We start from the raw sequence: 20678 nt of genomic DNA on the forward strand, positions 1-20678 counted from the left end.
TCTCCCTCCCCAGTTTATTTTGAACACAGATCATTTTCCAACACCGTTACGCTTTTACTTATGCCAACTTTTCCCTTCCTCACCTCCAATACTCAAACTACTCCTTAGGCCTTACTGAAACCTAAAAGGTTTTCAAAAGTAAAGCACAACAAACTAAAACTAGTTTTTGTTTTGCTGCTCTGATAATTATCTGCCATCACAGCAATGGTCCTTCTATAAAGAAGAATATAAGTACAAAAAGCAGCGTTACCTGTATTAGGATAACATTGTAGGCAAGAAAAGCAAAACTAACTAGTAAAACTTTGTTTCTAGACTCCAAAAAGTCTCATGCCAGCATGTCATAATAGCTTGAGTAGACCAGAAGATTTTAAGACTTCAGTTGTCATCCTGAAGATAATCTGTATTTCAAAATAGTAATTGAATCCCTTTAACATTAGTTAATGAAATAGCTACAAAATGTAGCAAAAAATATTTTTTAACAGGCAAGAAAAACTATGCAAGTGGCTTACTGTGAGAACCCCAGCACTGCTGGGTTCAACTCTGCACAGGGCAGGGGAGCAGAGAGTTTTCTCAAGTGTAGGGAAAAGACATGTATAAGCACTTTTGGGAATATCCTTAGGTGAAGGCAGGAGGGAATACAGCCAGGTCCAGGACAGTAGTGCTGCTTGTTCCATTTCATGTTAAATGGGGTCCTTCGGGAAATCTAACTTGCTTCAGGGCAAGAAAGTAGCCATGAAGTGCTGTGAAGGGAGAATGCAGAATGTGAAACCCCTGCTTACTTCTGGTAAATCAGTCTGGCTCTGCAGCAGATACTTTTTACCTTTTTAAGACCACCAAATTCCAAGACTAGCATCCAGCCCATTAAATGGTTTTAGTCTGTGAAGATGCTGGAAGCAGGTCTGGCCTTCACTCTCTGAAGGAGCAGAGTAGAACAAGTGGTTTTATAGCAGCCACCAAGCACCTGAGACAGATTCATTTATTATTCAAAAGTGTCAATCAAGCTCAAAGACTGACATATAATAATACATAAATAGAAGTTAGCACAGAAAAATGACAGTGTGCTGAGTCTGGAACTAGTAAAAAAATCAGCTTCTCCAGTTAATTTGATGTATGCTTATCCTGGAGAATTACTAGAATAGCAGGAAAAAGATTTTAGCCACATATCCATCTAAGCAACTGGAGAAATACTTCCAGGCATCTCTAGATGTTTGCATATCCTGAGAACTTAAAAAACCCCACAAAACTGGAGCTGTGTTTAGAAAGTTCAGAACAGCATACACTTCCTCCCCAGCTCCTGGGACAGTCTCTCCCTTTTCATGTGTTGCATGCCTGTCCTCATATAAATGACAAAATTTTAGCCATCAACAGGAAGAACATATACATATGGTAAGAGCAGCCCTGGAATCACTCAGAGAAATAGCTGACACTGGAAACAGCAAACTGGCTCCAAACAAGGATAAGCTGGGATTTCTTGTGGACAAAAGTAAGATCTCCGGTAGAAAAAAAAAATATCCTAATTACTATGACTACCAGATGCTACAAAAAGAGTCAAACACCCCTGAGAACTTAAGCTTGGTTAGCTGTTATGGGGATAGACGTGCATGTTTAGAAGTGACACTATCACTTACAGAATGCACACACGGCAGCAGAGCAGGAGAATAAGCAGTCACCTACATGCCCGCCAGCAAATCTTTCCAGCAGTTGAAGATAAACAGTAAAGCAGAAGTTACTCTTCCAGTAAAGAAAAGGACTTGTTTCTGCTTAAGATACCAAATACTGTTGAAGTACTGCCCTTCAGACTCAGCCCTGGAATGATGTGCAGCATCACCAGAACAGCCAGAGATACCCTGCTTTCTGGGGCAATGTACTGGACTCGTCCCCTTGCAGCAAAACTACACTTCTCTACAGCCTACTGCAAACACAAACATACACAACCAACATGAGAATCAGATGAAACAACTGAAGTACTACCTCATACACAGCCCCGGTCCTCTTTGAAGCACATAAATATATTCAAAACCCCTCAATACATTTTGCCAATAATATCAATTAAAAAAATATGCACAAGTTGTTAGTTCAAGTTCATTCACGTAATGGAAAATTTTTCTCCATTAAATAAAGCTTGTCCTTTGCATGCTTCTTTCCTCCCACCAATATAATATTTTGTTTTTCAACCTTGTTACAATTCAGTGATAAGATCCATGAATATCAAGCAGTCTCAACATGGTCTTCAGCTTGATTTCAGGTATTTGGCGTGACATATCCAGGATATCCTCTGCAAATAAATCCAGAAGAGTTCATGAACTTACTGTCTCAATCATATTTTGAATTAGCAGAAGACACAAACATCAAAGCTTCTTTTAAACCATCTTGACAAGAAAAAAAGAAAGGTCAGCTAAAGTAAGAACTTTGCTCTGTTTCATTACTCAATTGGATTCCAACTCCTGGTATATTAAGATAAGTACTTTTATCAGTCTTATTCTGGGTTGTTGTAGTTATTATTTGACTCTTTATGTGTTCCTTGTACCTCCTACCTAAACAATCTGTACTGGCCCCAAATTTAACTGATATTCAAGTGTAATATACATTACATTGAATAAGGAATATCTACACTTGATCAAGTTGTCACAAAAACATCTTTCTATTCAAATTGAAGTCTTTTTAAAAGGTATTATTCCATTGTTCAAAGATTACTCATACTTATTGTAGACTAATTTAATCTCATATATTGCTCATAAGATGGCTTTGCATTTCAAAGAACTTCATCTTTACCAGAACAACTGTGAAATCAGTCACATCACTTACATAGTTTTCTCCAACTCCTTAGTTTTATTGCCTAATTTACTCAGAAGAAACCATTCACTAATATTTTGATGGCCACAAAACAAAATATACCTACACATAAAACAGTAAAACTACCTTTTTTTTTTTTTTTTTGTAAGGTTGGGAGGATTCAAACACCCAATCAATCATAACGTTTGTTCTTTGCAAAAAGGCCGTCAGATACCATGCCGAAGAATAGTTAGTCACAGCAACAAGAGCTATTTTGGTAGCTGAAGAGCAAGCAGCTGCATGAATTTCTAATTGCATTAAAGCATCTTCATAGCTCCTCCAAATTAAATAACTAAATTTGTAAAATTTAATCATACCTGTTCTCTTTGTGGCAGTCATTACTAAAATCACTTTCAGATCTTGTAGCATTTGCTGCCTTGGTCTCCATTTCCTTGGCTTTAGGAGAATCTACTTTTTTATTATACTTGGACAGAATCTATGGGAAACATTAAAAGGGAATAAAAAGAATTACCTAAGAACTCAAAACAGGATTACAGTTTATGTATTTTTAGTAAGTAGCAGAGAGCTATTTATTTTCAAATAACACAATTTGATAGAACTAAGCCCTTTTAATTTTACTATTTTGATATTAAAAGTACTTAGGGGAAAAAAAAACAACCCACAGTATATTAGCTAACCTGTAGAATATCATCCGGTATCCTTGTTATTTCTGGAGATGGAGGAGTACTGAGTAACTGGTCATCATAGTTTTTTATTTTGGGAGGAGAAGGGTCTTCAAAATGTTCAAGATACTCATCAGAGGTCACAAGAAAAGGAATGCTATCTTCTATGTGTTGTTTATCTGTTGTGTCATCCTTTGTCACTGACTCATTCTTTCCTCCCTGCTTTACCTGCTGCAAAAGAGGTATTAAATTTCTTTGGTTAATTTACTTATCTTCTGTAAAGTAAAAACATTTATTAAAAACAAAATCACTATTAGAAAGATCTACAATGACATAACAAAAAGTAGTATTGAAAAAGAATCCCAAACAGACAGTAAGAAGTGTGTGAAAATGTATTTAATTGCTATTTACTACCTTAGCTTCTGTTTTTAGCCATCTTGTTTCAAAATCTGGCAACTCTGGTGTTCCTGTATGACTGGGAGGAGATAGTTTGTTTGTCTTTGGTGACCTTGCTGATACTATAGTATTTTTTCCGGAACAGATTTGCACATCAGGAGTACAGAACTCTAGCATCATAGGAGAAGCCATCCAGCCAGCTGCTGAAATTAAGGGTGAAAGTGAGGAATAAAAATACACACACATATTATAAGTTTCAGTGCCCCAGTTTAGTTCTTTAAGTCTACTTGCATATTCTAACACACCTGTATCATTTTAGCTGATATTTTCAGCATGAAGAACCACCTAAATCCCAGAATTCCATAAAAACAGGAAATGCAAATAAAAAAAAAAGAGTTGTAAGTCTAGTCCCACTACTGAATAGCTGAAAAAGCCCAATTTAAACCAACATTGCTTTAGCTTCTCATACATTCAATTGTCACTATATTAGTACAAAGGTCTTCACATATTTTCAAGAGAACACAGTATAATTCCTCTCAAAGAGATTTTAGCACTATTTTTGAAAGATCTAAGTTACTGTCTCGTTAGCCTCTTTCAAAACGGTTTCTTTCCTATCTTTAAACAGATCTAATGGGTATTCTCAGGAAAAAAGGCTGTTGGCAAACCGGTATTTTCATTTCAAATAAGGATAAGCTGTAGTACAAAATGATCGATGGCTCTGTATAATTCTAGATGGATTATGAGTAGAAGAATGAGCAAAGATTTACACCGAAGTGAGAAACCTTCCCATAGAAGCCACCAACATTAATTTCTAGACATTAGTACTCATACAATGACTAGGCCTAGATTAACTATATTGAACAAGAAACACAGTTTAAAAGTTAACCATGTGTTTACAATGCATTTACTCATGCATCATGTAAAAATTGCGTACGTATACTTATTTCACATACTTTTAACTTACCATTCTCAGGTGTCACATTTAATTTTGGCCTAGGAGTAACCATGATCTCCCTGGATATAATTTCTGGTACATTGACTTTAAGATCATCTTCTTCAAACAACCTGAAAATTAAACCTCTCAATGAGTTCTCAAGTAATATGAAGAAATCACAATTAAAGGAATACTGTCAAACTGATCACTTTTTTAGTATTTGTTTATCAACATGCGAGTCAAAAATTCATTTCCTCAAAGATGACTTTTTCATCTATGATTCTACTGCAGCAATTTGTAGCATGCAGATGTTCAGTCCATCCACAGTTTACCAAATCCACTAAGATTTCAATCCAAGGCATTAAAAGAAAAATAATCCCAAAATGAACAGACAACAAAAGGTGTCTAGGGCAGGAGGAAATCTTTTTGGCTCTGAAACTAGTACCGTTGTGAGCACAAAAAGGTTTTTAATTCAGTTTTGAAGTTTGAATAAAATTACTTTTGTTAATCACTAGCTGACTTACAGTGAAAAGCCATTTAAAAATCAATTCCACAAAACTGGAAACAGAAGTGTTCAGAATTCTTTTTTCCTACCCAAAATATTCCAGTGGAAGAAGGGTGTAGGCAGTTAAGAGACAATACCAGACAAGAAGTGAAAGCTTACCTAAACTCTACACAAAAGTGTGCCTACTTGAGAACTAGATTTAGAGCTTCTCTACACAAAGCCTAAACATAAAAAAAAAATTAAAAATATGTTTGAGGCAGTATATTTTATTTAGATGAACACATCTCAAATTGAGTCAGAAAAAAAGAATTTTTCAACTGAGTTTTGCCTCAGAGGTATTACAGATACCTAAACCCATACGATTCCTAGTTTTTACAATGGAGAAGAACAAGTACAACTCTTTTCTTTAGACGCTTTCCCCCTTTTTTTTTTCCCCCTCTCCTTTCTTCTCTCTGGATTACTTTTGGTTTCAGTTTTGTAGTAGGTGCATCAAAGCACATTGTCCCTTTCACCTGCTTTAAAACTGAAAAACAAAGTTGGAGGACTTGAGGTCTATTAAGTATTTTTAAGAACTTTGAGATGAATTTTTGAAGTGGTTTTCACACAATGCGTAGCTGCTAGACAGTTTTCAGCTAGATACAAGACCTGGATGGCACAAGCGAATTATATGAAAGGGCAGGGCTGTCTCCAAGAAAATCAGATTGTTACCTGTCTTTGTACCTAGAAACTACAGGTATAAGGCTACCTCATGTGTACTAGGTTTTGAGCTTATCTGATCCTCAGGGAAGAGATTCTGCCCATTATCCACTGAAAACAATTTTTGTTTGTTTGTTTATTTCTTGGCTTAGTGTTCTGCCCATTTAACACGCTGCGCCTTCTCACTAAGAGGTGAGATGAGTACTTTTTTGACATAACAAGCTGTTCAATTGTTTCAACCCTTCTGATCAAACTGCAAGCTAACTTTAATGTTGCAAAATAAACAAAATAAGCAAGCTAAAAGACAGTTAAACAACATTTTAACTAATGACTTAATGACATGACCCCTCACATATGCCACTTATTCTGAATCTATATGTAGCTTTAACTTGAGTCACAATCAGTATGTGTCCATCTGGTTTGATCATTAATAATGATGATGTGTTAAAAAGCAATCATGCTATAGCTAATTCTCTACAGAATTTTAATATTACCATTATGGGTATGAAAGACTGCTAGTGTGGGATTTTTTTGTATTGTATAATAATATCGCTAGTGGACTACCTAATTGTTTCACTAGAAGCCACAGAAATAGAATCTGCATTTGTGAATGTATCCCTTTATGAATTACAGCCATAATTAAAGCTGAAGATCACATTTAAACTGGTCCTTGTTAAATAGGAAAAGTAGTATAAAACCACAAAAAGTTATAAATATGAGAATAATTTAAATTATGTGATAAGCTGAAACTATTCTCAAAATATTTGAGAGGGAACGATGTTTGAATTATTATCTTACAGAATTCAGTAAGTTTTCCTGTTATTACAATTCAAATACTATAAAGCTTTATAGACATTATAGTATCTACATAAGTATTCCAAAGGAGAGATCGCAAAACCATTTTAAAAGAAAGTGTATCTTTTCACTTTAACTTTTTCCGCAGTAATTAAAAACCAAAAAAAAAACCCACTCAAAATTTAACCATTGCAGTAAACTGGATCTCTGGGGGACAAGGTCACTCAAGCTGGCATGGTTCTGAAGAACTTCACATCTGTGCCTAAATTGCAAATACCAGCGATTAAAAAAATAAAATTTTAAAATAGATAAATTTGATTTATTATTTCCACAACTTAATTTGAATATGGTTCTTGGGGTTTTTTGAACAATTTATCTAAATACCAAATATTTAGCTGCAGAGCACTGAATTTCTTTTAGATACCGTCAGCTTTTAAAATTCAACATGTTGCTAATACTAACTATAAAACCATGACCTAACTACCTTTACATCACCTTAGAAGTATAGAAAATTGCCTCTACTGCTAAGGTGTTCTACATCTCACTGCTGCAGATTCTTTAATTTTAATGAGAAACGTGAAAGTCTGGAGATGTCTTTTCAACAGAATGGAGCAAAAAGAGCTAACTGTTTGTAAGGTGGAGCTGGGTAACACAAGAGATGATACACCTTTTCTGCAACAAGGCATTCTACTGAATGCTTTAGAAGTGTTTTTCTGGGTCTGTATTCCTAAAGCTTTTGAAACCTTTAAATTGGATATATCTACTGCAGACAACACATCCTCAAATCCAAATCCAAAGTTAAGGAAAGCAAAAGATCAGATATACTGTGCATTTTCGCTTTGTAAATAAATTGTGTATGAAAGATTCTTACCGTGGTGCAGTCAAGGGAAGCAGCATATTAAGAGATCTGTTTCATGGCAGCATTTGGCACCACAAAGGGTGAACATAAAGATAGGCAGAGTTGAAGAAAGACACAGGACTAACCAGCTGGCAGATAATAACGTATCAACTGCTTGAAGACAACAGGGGCAACAGCAGCCAAGAAATTAATGCAGCAAGAGGAAACAACAGAAAGCTCAGTAGAGAAACAAACTGAACTTATGTCATTTACTTACTTCTTGCTTGTCTGAGGAATCTTGCGAATAAGTGACATTGTATAATCTTCATTCATACATGTGGTATGTTTACTAATGCCAAAGTGTTCAAGTTTTGGTGTCACACATTCATAATCGTCCATCTTCAGCATACATTTTGGGGTTTTGGGCAAAACATAGGTGGTCTGTGGTTTTAGTGGGGTCCCATTCTTTGAATTTTCTTGATGTGCACTTGTTGCATGTTGTTCTTTCACTGCAATCCAAGGTCTGGAGAAAGCATATTGTGAAAGACCAAAATCAGAAAGCTGGGGGGTCTGCAGTGGGTCTTCGGGCACCATTGACGTCACAGTACAAGCAGGAAGATGAGGTACATCATCTGCTTTTTCTTCACCAGATTCCTTCTGGACAGACACTGGCGAATCACTGTTAACTACTTCTTCCTCTTCTGTTTAAAAAAGTAATTAAAAAAATTATGCCAGAAGTTTCTCTTTTAAGAATTTCTAAAATAAATTTGGACTTCCTCTCCAATATTCAAAATCAGTTTTATTGTAAAAAATAGATACCTTCTTTCATTTTAAAGCATTGAACCTGAAGATACAACAGATATCAAAAGCTTATACCAGGCTAAGCTATATTTGTAATATGGGTCACACATCTGCTGAATTTCACTTCATTGGTAAATATTATTTCTAGGAAAAATGAAATTGAGAGATTTTTATGCATGTATTTTTTAATAGGATTCATCTCCCTGCATGGAGCAGGCAAGAAGTGCTAATCTTAAATATATTTGTTTCCATTTCAGTGCAAGAGTGGAAATTCATTAAAAATGTAAACATAAATTACAACAAAACCAAAATTTGTATAGAACAAAGTTTTTTGGGAAAGAGCAAAGGTTGCACACAGTACTTTAATACTCATTCTTCAGAAAAACAGTATTGAAGAAAGGTTATGAAGCAGCAACTAAAAACTCACGAAAGTGGGTAGCTTTTTAGGTAACAAGAGCAGCCCACTGCAGAAATAAGCAAATGCGTAATTTGTACATTTCTGTAGTTAAACTGAAACACCCCAAAACATTTGTGAATTTCTGCAAGATACAAGCAGCAAGGCAGGGGTGGGGTGGGGAAGCTATTTAAAATACCAAGACACATGAAAAGGTAATACCTCTGCCGTGTTATTACATATTCAAATACACTTTGCTTAAAAACACATCTTAAAAAATAAATTAACCTTGTAGCTCTGTTTGAAGTCTTTAAAGGCAGAGAGAAGACAGGAAGGTACTATAAAACCAGAGCCTTCTGCCACATCTTCGTAAAACAGTTGTAGTAGCTTAACTCAGAGTGAAAATGGTCCATGACCACAATTTTGGTTTATGTAATGAGTGAATAATGTTCAGGGGATAGTTAAGATGTGCCCTGCCAAAGGCTTCTTGAAGATTGATTTGGCCCTTGACAGGGTATGTGTAGTGCTGATAGTTGTAGTATTTTGCACTCATTTGGAGTATCTGGATTTGTCACACAGGTGTGTGTCCACTTTCTACTGGATTCAGGAACTCCCACTCCAATGATCAAGCTACTACTTCTTGCCACCTGTCACTAATCCCCATATGTGCTTCTCCTTTCCCACCTGTGCTGTGGAACACATTATTTTAAACTTTTCTCTATGGCGATTTTAAGTTAATGCAATCATCACATATGAATACAAACTAATCTAGATACATCTACAACAGTTTCCCATGCATGAGAAGCTGAGGCAGCATAATTCTCTGGGTTATGAAAACATGTTTGCTAGCATGTTTTCTGAATATAGCTATTACTGGAGGGGAAAAAAAAAAAAAACAACTCCCAAAAACCACACTAACTGAAGAACATGCCAGGAGATCTAACTCGTAAGTTTTGTATTTTGGTTTATTCTTACAGCACTGATCACAAAATGAACTTTTACCCCCTGGATATTATTATAAAGCAAATAACATAGATGTACTTGATGTCTTAATTAATAGAAACATACACACAACTAAAGAGAAACATTTTAGAAAATTACATTTTTCTTCACATATTTGCCAAGAAATACTACCTGTAGAGTCTTCGAGACACGTTTTGTAGCTGTATTTCTGGAACAGCTCTCTTATTTTTTCAAGATCTGCTGCATTTCTTTCCATCAGTATTTCACTTGCCTTCATAAACTCATGAATTGTTTGTTTTTCAGAGCAACTCTTATTAAGACTGGCATTAACATCTTCCTTTGGGGGCAGAGGAGGTGAGGGAAAGAGAAATATTGGTTCTCAAATCACCACATGGTAGTTAATCCCAGAACTCTTAATGTGTGAGCAAGTATTGAACTTCAATTCAGATGAGGATAAGCAGCAAATTTAGGTCTTATCTGTACGTGAAAACTAGGTTACAAAATATAAGGAATATATAGGGCACAAGCGTACAAAGACTTACAAACATTAAACTAAGATGACAGTTCACAATACGATAACTACTTAGTAACCTCTCAAACAAAAATACATTTTTACTCTACAAAAATATAGGATAACAGCAGTTAGTTTGGAATCTTACTGCCCACGTACAAAGAACTAGTGCAGAGCAGATGGTAAAACCCAAGTTTATATCCTAGCTTACCTCTCAACTATCTCTACACTTGCTCATTTCTATAGCCTGTTTTTCCTACTTATGTTAAAGAAATAAAGAACATTCTTCACAAGTTTAACCGAATGGTCAAAGGTACTGAAACTTCTGTGAAGATTTTCTTCACTGCAAGTGCTAGTTATTGAACACAAACAAGTACACCTCTTCTGTAGGGAGCTGCTGCTCCTGAATCTTTTTCCCCTGTACCTATGCCTTGGTACAGCTACAAGTTCTGTGTTACCTTTGTCCCTTGCCAGTCTGAATGACAACAGTGACCACCAACTAATACACAGTGCTAATCTACTTTAAGTCACTCACAAGTTTTTGGGCACTACCCCGACATCCACAGCAGTTATGAGGACTTATGAGGTCAATGAATAAAAAGTAAGGGCAGTACTGCTGACTAACAAAACTGCATTATGGCTTAATGATCAAAATAGGACTGTAAGTTTATGGAACAGCCCTTCCTCCAACTTTTCAAGAAGGAAGTGAGTTAAGATGTTACCTTCAAAGTCCCGATTTCACAACAGAGGTCATGGAAGAGTCTTATTGGTGATTCATCTTCATAGTCTTTGATACGCGTGTTCACATAAAAGGGTTTAGAACAAAAAAAGGGCTATTGATATTTTAGCATGCAAATACATTCTACATCAGAACATAATCTCCTGTATTAGAGATGCTGGAGACATGTTAAGAGAGAGTCAAGACAGAGGAAACCAAAAGACAAACTAGTTCATATAGGGTGCCTTGCATGGCATGAGACTGCTATTTGCATAGTATGTTAAGCTACACGGAGAAACTGTACAGGCTTCCATTTTACTGTTGCAGCACTGTAGAAATTAATGTATAGCAGATGTTGGCACAACCGGTAGGTCTCTGGGCTGTCAATGATTACTTATGCCAAGTTTTTATCCTTAAAGAGCTCGAACTTGAAATAATAAAATTTGAAAAAAGACACCACTGAAAAACATACATAAACAAAAACCTGAATTCTGCCTTATTTGCACATGGATAGGTGTTAGCCTTGTTCACTTATTTGTGCAGCTGTCATTACTTCTTTCACTGGAAATCAAGGTTAATGCAAATAGTGTAAAAGCGGACGCCTGCTATGTGACAAGACTAGGTAATTGTGTACAAACAAGTGTATGGAGAGACTGTAGCTCAAAGCTTGATGCTGAGGGAAGGCCAGATCTGGATCTAGAAGGTAGGCTTGGAAATACTCCCTGTTTTGACAATGCAGCTCTGTTTGAAGTCTTACAGCACAGCGATAAATCCAGTTAGAAGATCGAGCTATCAGCACAAGGGGAGAACTCACCCCGCAAATGCGTTTTGCTGTCTTAATCCATGGAAAGAAGTAAAAGCACGAATGTGATTCCCGTCTCACCCCCCTTCATCCCGTTTTTCCCCGTGATAAATGCTCACCTACGCACCCACAAAGGAGCTCAGAGAATACTGAAGGCTTAACCAATGCCCTATGAGCGACCCCCAGCCCCATCCCCGCACCCGCCAGCCCACCGAACGCCCATCTCCGCACACCCACCGGGGCACGATGGCGGGCGGGACCCCAAATCCAGGGCTCCCGAGGGACAACCGCCAGCCCACCGCCCACCCCATCCCAGCAGCCATCGGCCCCAGCGTCCAGGTGTGTCACCGCCGGGCACCCAGCGCGACCCTCCGGACCTCCCCCGAGCCGGAGGCCTTGCTGCGGGGGGCGGGAGGGGCCCCGGCGGGCTCGGCCGCCGCGGGAAGGAGACGGGGCGAGGCCGCGCTTACCCGTGTCCTCCTCGCGCAGGGCCCGCCCCAGCTCCTGCGTCTCCTTCTCCAGCGCCGTGGCGAGGGCGCGCAGCTTGCTGAAGAACTCCCTCGACACATCCATGGCCGCGGGGAGGGGGAGCACCAGAGGGACAGGGACAGCGCCCCAGCCGCCCCCCACGCAGCCCTAGGCCGACGCGCGACCACTAACAGCCGTCCCAGGACCGGGACCGGGGCCGCCCTGAGGAGAGAAGGCGGCCGCGCTGCCGGGGCTGAAGCGACGTTGCCGCCCGCTGCCAGCTTCGAACGGCGGGCAGCGCGCTATTGGTGCCGCCAGGCCCCGCCCGCCCGCCGCCAGCTCTCGCGAGACGGGCCGCTCGCCGCCGCCATCTTGTTTCCCGCCGCAGGGAGGAGGGAGCGGCCGTGGGAATCGGTGAGTGAGGGCGGGGGTCAGCGGCCTGTTGGTTGTGGGACCGGGAGCGCCGCTGCGGCCGTTCGCAGGGCTGCTTCGCCTCGAGGGCGGGCTGACCCGGCCTGAACCGGGAGATAACCTCGGTGGGGGGCGGGCTCCGCTGCCTGGGCTGAGCCCCGCCTGGAGCTGGTGGGCGCCCGGTGGCCCGGGTGGCTCCCGTGGCACCGGGGATCCCCGGAGGGCAGCCGCGCCGTGTCGCGCATCGGTCTCGGTCCCTGTGGAAGCTGCAGCGGGCGCAGGCCGGGGGACGGGCGGCTGTGCTCTGCCCTGCCCTGCCAGGAGCGGGGCCGGAGGCTGGGGCCGCAGCGCCGCCGCGGAGCCCCGCAGCTTCCGTCCCGGGCCGGGTCAGAGCGGAGCAGCAGCGCGGGGTTGTGCGGCGGGAACGGGCTGTGGCGGCGTGGCTTTTCGCTGCTCAGCAGTAGGGCTGGTTTATGCCGTGTTAAAGTGCTTGCCTGGCTTCTTAGTTGGTGAAAATACAGTGTAATGAGAGGCCTAGGAGTTAGGCATGCTTAGGACTAATAAGTTAATGAAGAGCACGTGTGTCAAATCTAAACGTAGCTTGGCCTTTCTTGCCTCTTTATTACACCTGCGTATTGTGTTGGAAACAGTATTTGTGCTTTCTACATACACTGGTTGGTCTAATATTGGATGTTTTCCTCTACAAATGAGATTTCCCATAGTCAAAATACAAGACTAGGTAATTGTATACAAGCAAGTGTGTGGAGAGACTGTACCTCAAAATTTGATGCTGAGGGAAGGCCAGATCTGGATCTAGAAGGCAGACCTGGAAATACTCCCTGTTTTGACAGTGCATCTCTCTGAAGAAGAAATGAAGTGAATCCTTTGTTTAATGCTGTCTGGGACCGTATTTTTCATAAATAGTTTATGGAGGACATGCTTTAATCTCAATGTAAAGATAACTGAGTAAACTCATTAGCTACATAAAGATTTCTGCATCCCTTTTCTGGTCTCGGGTTTCCAATATGTCTGTCATTGTACTGTGTACTGTATTTAATGGTTAGTTCCAATCAGCCGGCTAAAAGGCAGTAGGAGATGTGTATGCGTGCAGTTTTTAATTTTTCTTGTTAAACTTTTTAACTTTTGTTCTTAAGGTAATGAGTATTTTATATTTCTATTTTGAGGCATAATGTTTTTAACAACAGTATTACTCCGAAAGAGAATTCCTGGAAGACAGTGGATTGGAAAGTACAGGCGGCCAAGACCGGTTACCATTTCAATGAAGCAAGCAATGATCCGAAGGTTGGAAATTGAAGCAGAGAATGAGTATTGGCTGAGTCGACCTTACCTGACACGGGAACAGGAGTACAAACATAACACGGAAGAGAGACGTGCAAAATGGGAAGCTTTCAAAAGCCAGAAGAAAGCCAAGTTTCCTGAACACAGATATATCAGCGATCATTTAAACCACTTAAATGTGTCGAAAAAGTGGATATCTTGAATAATACGGCATGTATTATGCACTATTGTGGGCTCAGCTGTTGTACCTGTTATAGTACTTCTGTAATTCAGTATAAGGGTGGATGACAAATGGGACCGTGCTATGGCATATGAAATTTTACATTAATAAATGCAGTCCTACGGAACAATTTATGTTTTCTTATTGTTGTCTCTTTAGACAGTCTGCCATCTGCCTGCCTTCTGTTCTTCAGGGGTTTTGTATAAAATGGCCTGAGTTACCAAGTGCCATGATGATAACAAGAATTATAGCATTGCTAATTTCCTTTTGAAAGCTAGAACACACCTGCTCTGTTGAAAGGGATTATCTGCTGGTACTGACCAGATGGCTGTTAATGGTCACTCTCCCTTCTGAAGGGATACTCTGTATACCTCAATACTTGAGACGCAGCTGATGATACTTGCATAGTGCTCACTTCATCAGGCATACATGGACTGAGATGAACTAGAATTAAAAAGTTAGGTGTACGAGGCTGGAAGTCATGGACGATTGTAAAATGTTACAGGCTTTGTAAACTTTTTGGAAAGAATTGTTAAATTCAAATGCCAGTGTCATTGTCATGTCAGTACAACTTGGGTGTTACTGCCATCTCACAGAGATTATTTCTGATCTAAAAGGAACAGAGCTGACTCGCGTTTGAGTGGCAGTCTGATTTCTCTGTCATGTTTAAGTGTAACAGTCAGCTGCAAGTTGGGGTGTTTTTATTTCCCCTGTGGAGACCAAGTGACCTGGAAGGTATGTCAAGAGTGTAATCTTAGGTTTAATGCAGCTGGAGTGTAAAAACTGGAAGAGTTACAAAATGTTGGTAGGTGGTTTTTTCTCACTGATCCAATACACGCATGCTACACCTAAGCAATTTTCAGATTCTTTCACATACTTTTATTAAGTTGATGTTGCATTCACTGATGAATTCAAGTGTCAAGTCTGTATTTTATCACTGAAAGAGGCCTAAAATGGTAACAAGGTTTTTATTTAAACATGAACCATACTTCAGAGAAGTATGAACAGGTCTGAACACTGATGTACAAAACCTCGAATGCACTTTCAATGGTTATAATGGCTTAAGATAACATTTACGGAAAAGTATAGGTATGGGGAAGTTGCACAATACAATTAAAACATGAAGGAAGTGCCAGGCAAAGCAATGTGATTTTGTATTTAGTTCATTTATAAAAGCCCATTTTAAAAAGTTACTTCAAGTATTAAACTATACATGGCAATGTGTTTTCTCTGTGCATAGGACTAGTCCTATCTGTAACATACAAAAAAATACAATAACTGTGTCATTATTACATATATCTTTTACAATTCACCTCAAACTTAAATACAGCTCATTACAAGTTTAGGCAGCACAATTAAAAATAACTGTGGAAGTAGAACAGCTGGGACATTGTGGTAAGTGCAAATGTTGATGACCCTTCATTCATTTAATTTGAAGAGGGAACAGGGAGAGGGGGCAGATTTAACAGCAGGAACGCTGCCTCTTTCTGTGATAGCTTTGATTGTAAATTGTCATTCAGAAAGATTTAAGTTTCTCACAATAAAGCTGGTAACAGCAACAGGTCAAGGAAGAGGAGGAACTGGAGAGGAACACGCTAAGCACATGAACTGTCAGCTAAGCAATGGAAACTGAAGGGAATCTGCACATCACCATTAATGCTGTGGTGCCAATAAAGGGGATCCCAATACTTCATCCCCAACATACTGAGCTGAGGATGTGCTCTCTGTTTCTTGGGACAGGGGATAGGAAGAAAGATGGGAACCCCCCAAACCAAAGAAAGCAGTTCTGTAAACATCATCAGACTTCACTACCTAATGGAAACAAGATTCAAGTAATTGCTGCAGAAAACAAACAGCCAAACACCAGTTTTAATCAGCATTAAAACTAATGGCAATTTGCAGCTTCATGACGTTTCACGATGGTTACGTAATTAAGAAAAATGCGTATAGAAAGCTGTCTATATATACAAAATAAATTGATAGAAATGAGTATAGTAAATGTGTTCAGTATTAAATCACTTCTTTGTATGTCACTGCTCTCTTTGGTGCCATTTAGGGACAGAAGAGCCTCTGATGTTACATACCTAGCTATTTGTTAGGTACCGTGAAAGATGTGTTCTTGGTCTGCACTGAGTTAAAGTAGCCGCTATTTGGAGCCTCTGTAAACCCAGACCTGAATCCCCTATATATATACAATTTTAGACAGTGTCCTCAGAGAACATATGCCAAGAAGTTGTGTGGTTTGGTTTTTTTCATTTTCAAAAATATGGTCAGTCAGTGCTCCACATCTAGGCGGATCTGGTTATTCTACGTCAGAGTCAATGCATCTCTTGGTAAATCTGCCAGACACTAATGCAAGAATGCTTTTTTTCTCCTCTTGGAGCTCTGTTAAGCTACAACCAGACCATACTTCAGATGGATCAAGAAGTTCTTTGAGTGCATATTAAATGGTATTGAACTTAACTAAAACCTCCAAACCCCAAAAGACTATTTACAATACAGAAGAGCCACAAAAGCTGAAATGAGGGAAGAAACAGTACCTGAACACTGCAGGCATTTAGCACTCCGGAGAACAGGACCGGTTTCTAAGAACAGCATACCAGAAGTTGCTTGGTACTTGGAAATTTCACATTCAAGGGGCAGCTTTAACAAAAATGTTACCATAATTTCTACTCAAAACACTAAAAAATTCCCTCTAAAATAATCCTCTGAATACTTAAGAGTGGAAGTTTTTAATCAAAGGCTTATTATGATGCATCTAACTGCATTTCAGGATACACTGCAGTCTCAGGATAATACTGCAGGAAGTCAGTTACAACAGAAACCTCTTCCCATAATACACCTTTCATAGGAGAAGCAGTGATGCATATATTGTACACTGAATAAATAACTGTAAGAAAAAAACCCAGTATTAGCTGTGTAGTTTTAAGTATCTTCTGTTTATGGATCTCCCTGCCTTATCTTCCCAGGGACAGGTTTATCATCTCAAGACATTTCAGAAATCTTGAGGAGAAATCACACTGAAAACTTGTCCTATGTCAGGCTTCTGTCCTCACACTGGGAGGTTAATGTCATTTTCTGTGCATGACTTGTGTGTACGTGTGGTTTTTTTAAAGAAAAAAATCAGTAAGAAAAACTAAAGCATAGTTTCTAATGGCAGCCAGTGCCAACTATCCTACAGTAACTACTATTTATGGCTTGCAGTAGTAATTGTTTTGATGGATTTAAAACCTTAAGGACTGTTATTTTTAGCGACAAACTTCAGTATTTTCACAGCTTGCTGATACAGAGCAGATTAAAGCACAAACCCAGTGTGTACAACATGACCCAGTACCCTTAACAGTTGTTGTCTCAGGATCCACCTCCCATCTGGCCTCCTGAACAGGTAGGGCTGCTCTTCTCGCATTCACGGGAAGTTTTCAGCTCTCCAGCGCACAGGCCAAAAGGACCTATTTCCTGGGGCACCCCTACAGCCCCCTGCCTCTGCTGGCAGTAGTACCTACGTCTGCTTGCAACTCAACAGCCAAACAGCTGTTTGCCCTCATCACCTTTTAAATTTCTGGCTTGCTCCCTCGTTTTGCATATCCTATTCTTTAGTACCGCACAGAGCGCCCTTGCTTATGGCTAGGGAGCCATCAGGACAGAACTCTGAAAGACAGAAGACATCGTCCTGCCACCCTCCTCTGCAGCCAGGGCCTGCCAGGAAAGCCTGGCCCTTCCATCCCACTCACTGGTGTTCCCTTAATGCTCATCAATACCATTTCCCTTAGAGAATTTAATTCCTTTCCATCCACCTGGGGTTTCTCTTAGCAACCAGTTCCCTGGAGAGGGGGAGGGACTGGGAGTGGTACATTTGGAATAATCATATTTGGATCACTTTACTATGTTTCATATTTGTCAAAGTGACTTCTCAGTAACGCCTGCTTTTACACACTCTGGCCTCAAGAGTATCTTAAGCACATTGCTCTCCTTCTTTTCTCATCTGAAACATGAGGAAAAACCTGGGATAAAACGTACCCGTGATCTGCATGAAGATGTCAGAAACATCACCTCTTCATGAAAAGCCACAAAAACATCCATCAGATACACAAAGAACTGGTTTCAGATGACCAGCACTTGCTAGAGAACACACATGGAATTAGCCCAGTCTATTTACTTACAGTTTTTCCTGTAGGTTAACTATCCTGACTTAAGAAATCAAACAAGTTATACTGATGTTAGCCTACAGTATATATACACACATTCATATGAGGGAATATCAAGCACTTTGAGGGGTGGGGGTGATGGGAACAGATACCATATTGCTGGATTAGAGACATAGGTTTTGCTTATAGTTCTGCTGGATGGTATCTGTGGATGTATGTGTTAATTCAGCTGTAACACACTGATGCAGTATAAGCCAGATGACCTCCCAGGCCCCCCATTACAGTTCCACCGGTTTTTGGGGTCTGGTATCCAGGATGAGCTGTCTGAACGTAGTCTTCTGTCTCTGTTGTCTTCCTCACAAAATTTTGCTGGTGCAGTACTGCTGAGAGCTTATGTTCATATCAACATTTCTCAATTGACCTTCGAGAAGAAAAAGCTAAACCTTTCAGATTAATGTGTAGCAAATATTTTTGTAAGTTTTGAAATTAGCAAAAGCAAAATTTCTTGTACAAAGGTTGAAGAACCATTCTGCAACTTTTGTAAAACACGTAAGTTTGGGCCATTACTTCTGTCTCAACAACATCCAATAGCGACCAAATCACGTTCATAGGTTTTCATAGTGTTCTTGTTCTAGAAGATTAATATCTAAGAAAAATCTATTCTCTCCCAAGACAAAAAAATACTAAGGTACCAAGTATGCTGTAAGGTTGAAAACAAGTATGTCCAGCATGAACATATTTGACTTAAGTAGCAATCAGTCCAGGAGAGAAACCAAACATTCTTTTGGTCCAGATCATCAACTCTGCTACTACCTTCAGTCTGTATCTAAAGTGCTCACATCTCTTTGTAATCAGCTTCAGCTCAACATGAGAAAAGTTACAGACAGGAAAATAGTATTTGTCCCTTTTTCCAGGTGCAAAATTCCAATACCACCCAAAGATGAGTTAGCAGTCTTCTCTATAGAGGAGTGGGGTGGGGGGGAAACAAACCATGTGGATTGCTGTAAATCTTGAGCTTAGGATGGACTTTATTCCTCACAGAAGGAAACACATTTTGCCTTTTGTGAACAGGTACATCACTGCACAAAGCACTCAGTCCTTAGCAATTTCAGCATCACTTAAACTGGACTTGGAAGTGGCAGACTAAAGCATACACATTTTCAGTGTGTTAACACAGATGTATGATCCAACACTAATTTTCTCACAAAAATTTGATAATTGTTTGAATGGTAATTTAGAACCAATAAAAACTTGTGCCTTTATTAAAAAGATAAAACAAAAGTATAGAACAGTATTTATAAATCAGCAAGAGTCCCATAGAAAAAGCAGTACTCTGCCAGCTCCATTTTCTAACAACACACAACTGCAATAAGGTTTTTCTCAGGGGTACTTTACCATTTTGTTACTGCCTCATACAGAACACTGCAGACATTAACAGATAATGTAACAATTGTTAATGCCTTCTTGGATTGGCTTTTCTTTGTGTGCCGATAGACAAGTGTTAGAAAGTAATAATCCACGCTTTTTCAACTAAAAACTGAGTTTGCTTCTTTGAGCTTTGTTCTTGATATGACTAAATCAATTTAAAATGATGGGGAGGGGGGGAGCTCAATCTTACAGCAAAAAAAAGCAACACCCAGGTAAAAGGCTCTTATGTTGTTGGCATTACCTTGCTCCAAAGCACAGCTAGTAGAAAGAATCCTGTCCCGGAAGACTTGGAGAGCTATGATCATGGGGTAGACTGGTTAACAGGAAGAGGGGAGAAGATATCATCCAGTCCCTTCCCCATCACCTGGTGTCTGAACTATGTATAGTTGCACTTCAGACTCACCAGGCTGTGCTCTATGTCGATTTTTCTTCCCCTGCCTGCCCCCCCCCCTTTTTTTTTTTTTTCTTTCTTCTTCTTTTCCTTTTTCCTTTCTTTCTGTACCCTGGAGACCGGCTATGGGAGTGACTTCTGCAGTGCCTAAGGTATGAAGGTTGCCCGTGGGGAGGTAGGAGTCTCTGCAATCTACCCCCACCACTGCAGCATAACAGAAATGCATAGTTCCCACTCTGGACCTCGTGCATCCAAGCAGGGCACTTCAGGATTTGGCCCTTTGGTAGCAGTATATAATTCAGTGTTGCATAAATGCACAGTAAGAATCTTAAGGCATCTGTCTTAACCTCCCTGCTCCGCAATAGTGCTTACAAGAATCCATTGTACTGTGCAGAAACTTGAATTTCTTGTCTCTTCCTAAAATGTTCATGTTCCATTTTTTACTGACCAACTTCTTCCAAACAAAATTAAGTAATATTCAAGCACAAAATGTGTTGCAGAAACCTAG

The 20678-nt window shown here is 39.7% G+C and overlaps 3 protein-coding genes across 12 annotated transcripts in view; 1 reads left to right on the plus strand and 2 right to left on the minus strand.

Annotated features, from left to right (window-relative positions):
* Positions 1-12412, minus strand: SKA3 (spindle and kinetochore associated complex subunit 3). 5 transcript variants are annotated; one of them, XM_080375384.1, is made up of 9 exons: positions 12279-12412; positions 11011-11075; positions 9949-10114; positions 7897-8320; positions 4816-4916; positions 3870-4054; positions 3471-3686; positions 3150-3268; positions 1-2275 (listed from the first exon to the last, which is right to left on the minus strand). In XM_080375384.1, the coding sequence occupies exons 1-9, from the start codon at positions 12379-12381 to the stop codon at positions 2242-2244; spliced, it is 1413 nt and encodes a 470-aa protein (XP_080231510.1). In that variant the 5' UTR covers positions 12382-12412; the 3' UTR covers positions 1-2241. The 5 variants fall into 5 exon arrangements, with proteins under 5 accessions (XP_080231510.1, XP_080231511.1, XP_080231508.1 ...); XM_080375385.1 differs by having other exon boundaries at positions 11011-11841; positions 12279-12410; XM_080375382.1 differs by having other exon boundaries at positions 3870-4051; positions 11011-11121; positions 12279-12407.
* A 146-nt stretch (positions 12413-12558) lies between these two features.
* Positions 12559-14336, plus strand: MRPL57 (mitochondrial ribosomal protein L57). Of its 2 annotated transcripts, none has more exons than XM_080375408.1 (2): positions 12559-12690; positions 13872-14336. In XM_080375408.1, the coding sequence occupies exon 2, from the start codon at positions 13877-13879 to the stop codon at positions 14186-14188; it is 312 nt and encodes a 103-aa protein (XP_080231534.1). In that variant the 5' UTR covers positions 12559-12690; positions 13872-13876; the 3' UTR covers positions 14189-14336. The 2 variants fall into 2 exon arrangements, with proteins under 2 accessions (XP_080231534.1, XP_080231535.1); XM_080375409.1 differs by lacking the exon at positions 12559-12690 and adding an exon at positions 12715-12858.
* An 824-nt stretch (positions 14337-15160) lies between these two features.
* Positions 15161-20678, minus strand: part of ZDHHC20 (zDHHC palmitoyltransferase 20) — a 48391-nt gene continuing 42873 nt past the window's right edge. For all 5 annotated transcript variants that reach the window (XR_013926025.1, XR_013926026.1, XR_013926027.1 and 2 more), the window contains one exon: positions 15161-20674. Coding sequence is in view for 1 of the 5 variants with exons in the window: in XM_080375389.1 (XP_080231515.1) it covers positions 20649-20674 (26 nt within the window). In the remaining 4 variants the exon portion in view is untranslated. The remainder of the gene's footprint in view (positions 20675-20678) is intronic.

The sequence above is a fragment of the Falco punctatus genome (assembly GCF_963210335.1).
Source record: "Falco punctatus genome assembly, chromosome: 2".
In the NCBI taxonomy this organism is placed as follows: domain Eukaryota; kingdom Metazoa; phylum Chordata; class Aves; order Falconiformes; family Falconidae; genus Falco; species Falco punctatus.

Bases quoted from the DNA above. Each gene is read 5' to 3' on its own strand.
- SKA3 (XM_080375381.1), bottom strand. From the start codon at position 12,377: ATGTGTCGAGGGAGTTCTTCAGCAAGCTGCGCGCCCTCGCCACGGCGC. The intron at 8,321-9,948 runs GTAGTATTTCTT...TTTTTTAAACAG, and splicing joins GTGTCTCGAAGACTCTACAG to AAGAGGAAGAAGTAGTTAAC. The intron at 3,269-3,470 runs GTTAGCTAATAT...TGTTTCCCATAG, and splicing joins TACCGGATGATATTCTACAG to ATTCTGTCCAAGTATAATAA.
- MRPL57 (XM_080375408.1), top strand. From the start codon at position 13,877: ATGTTTTTAACAACAGTATTACTCCGAAAGAGAATTCCTGGAAGACAG.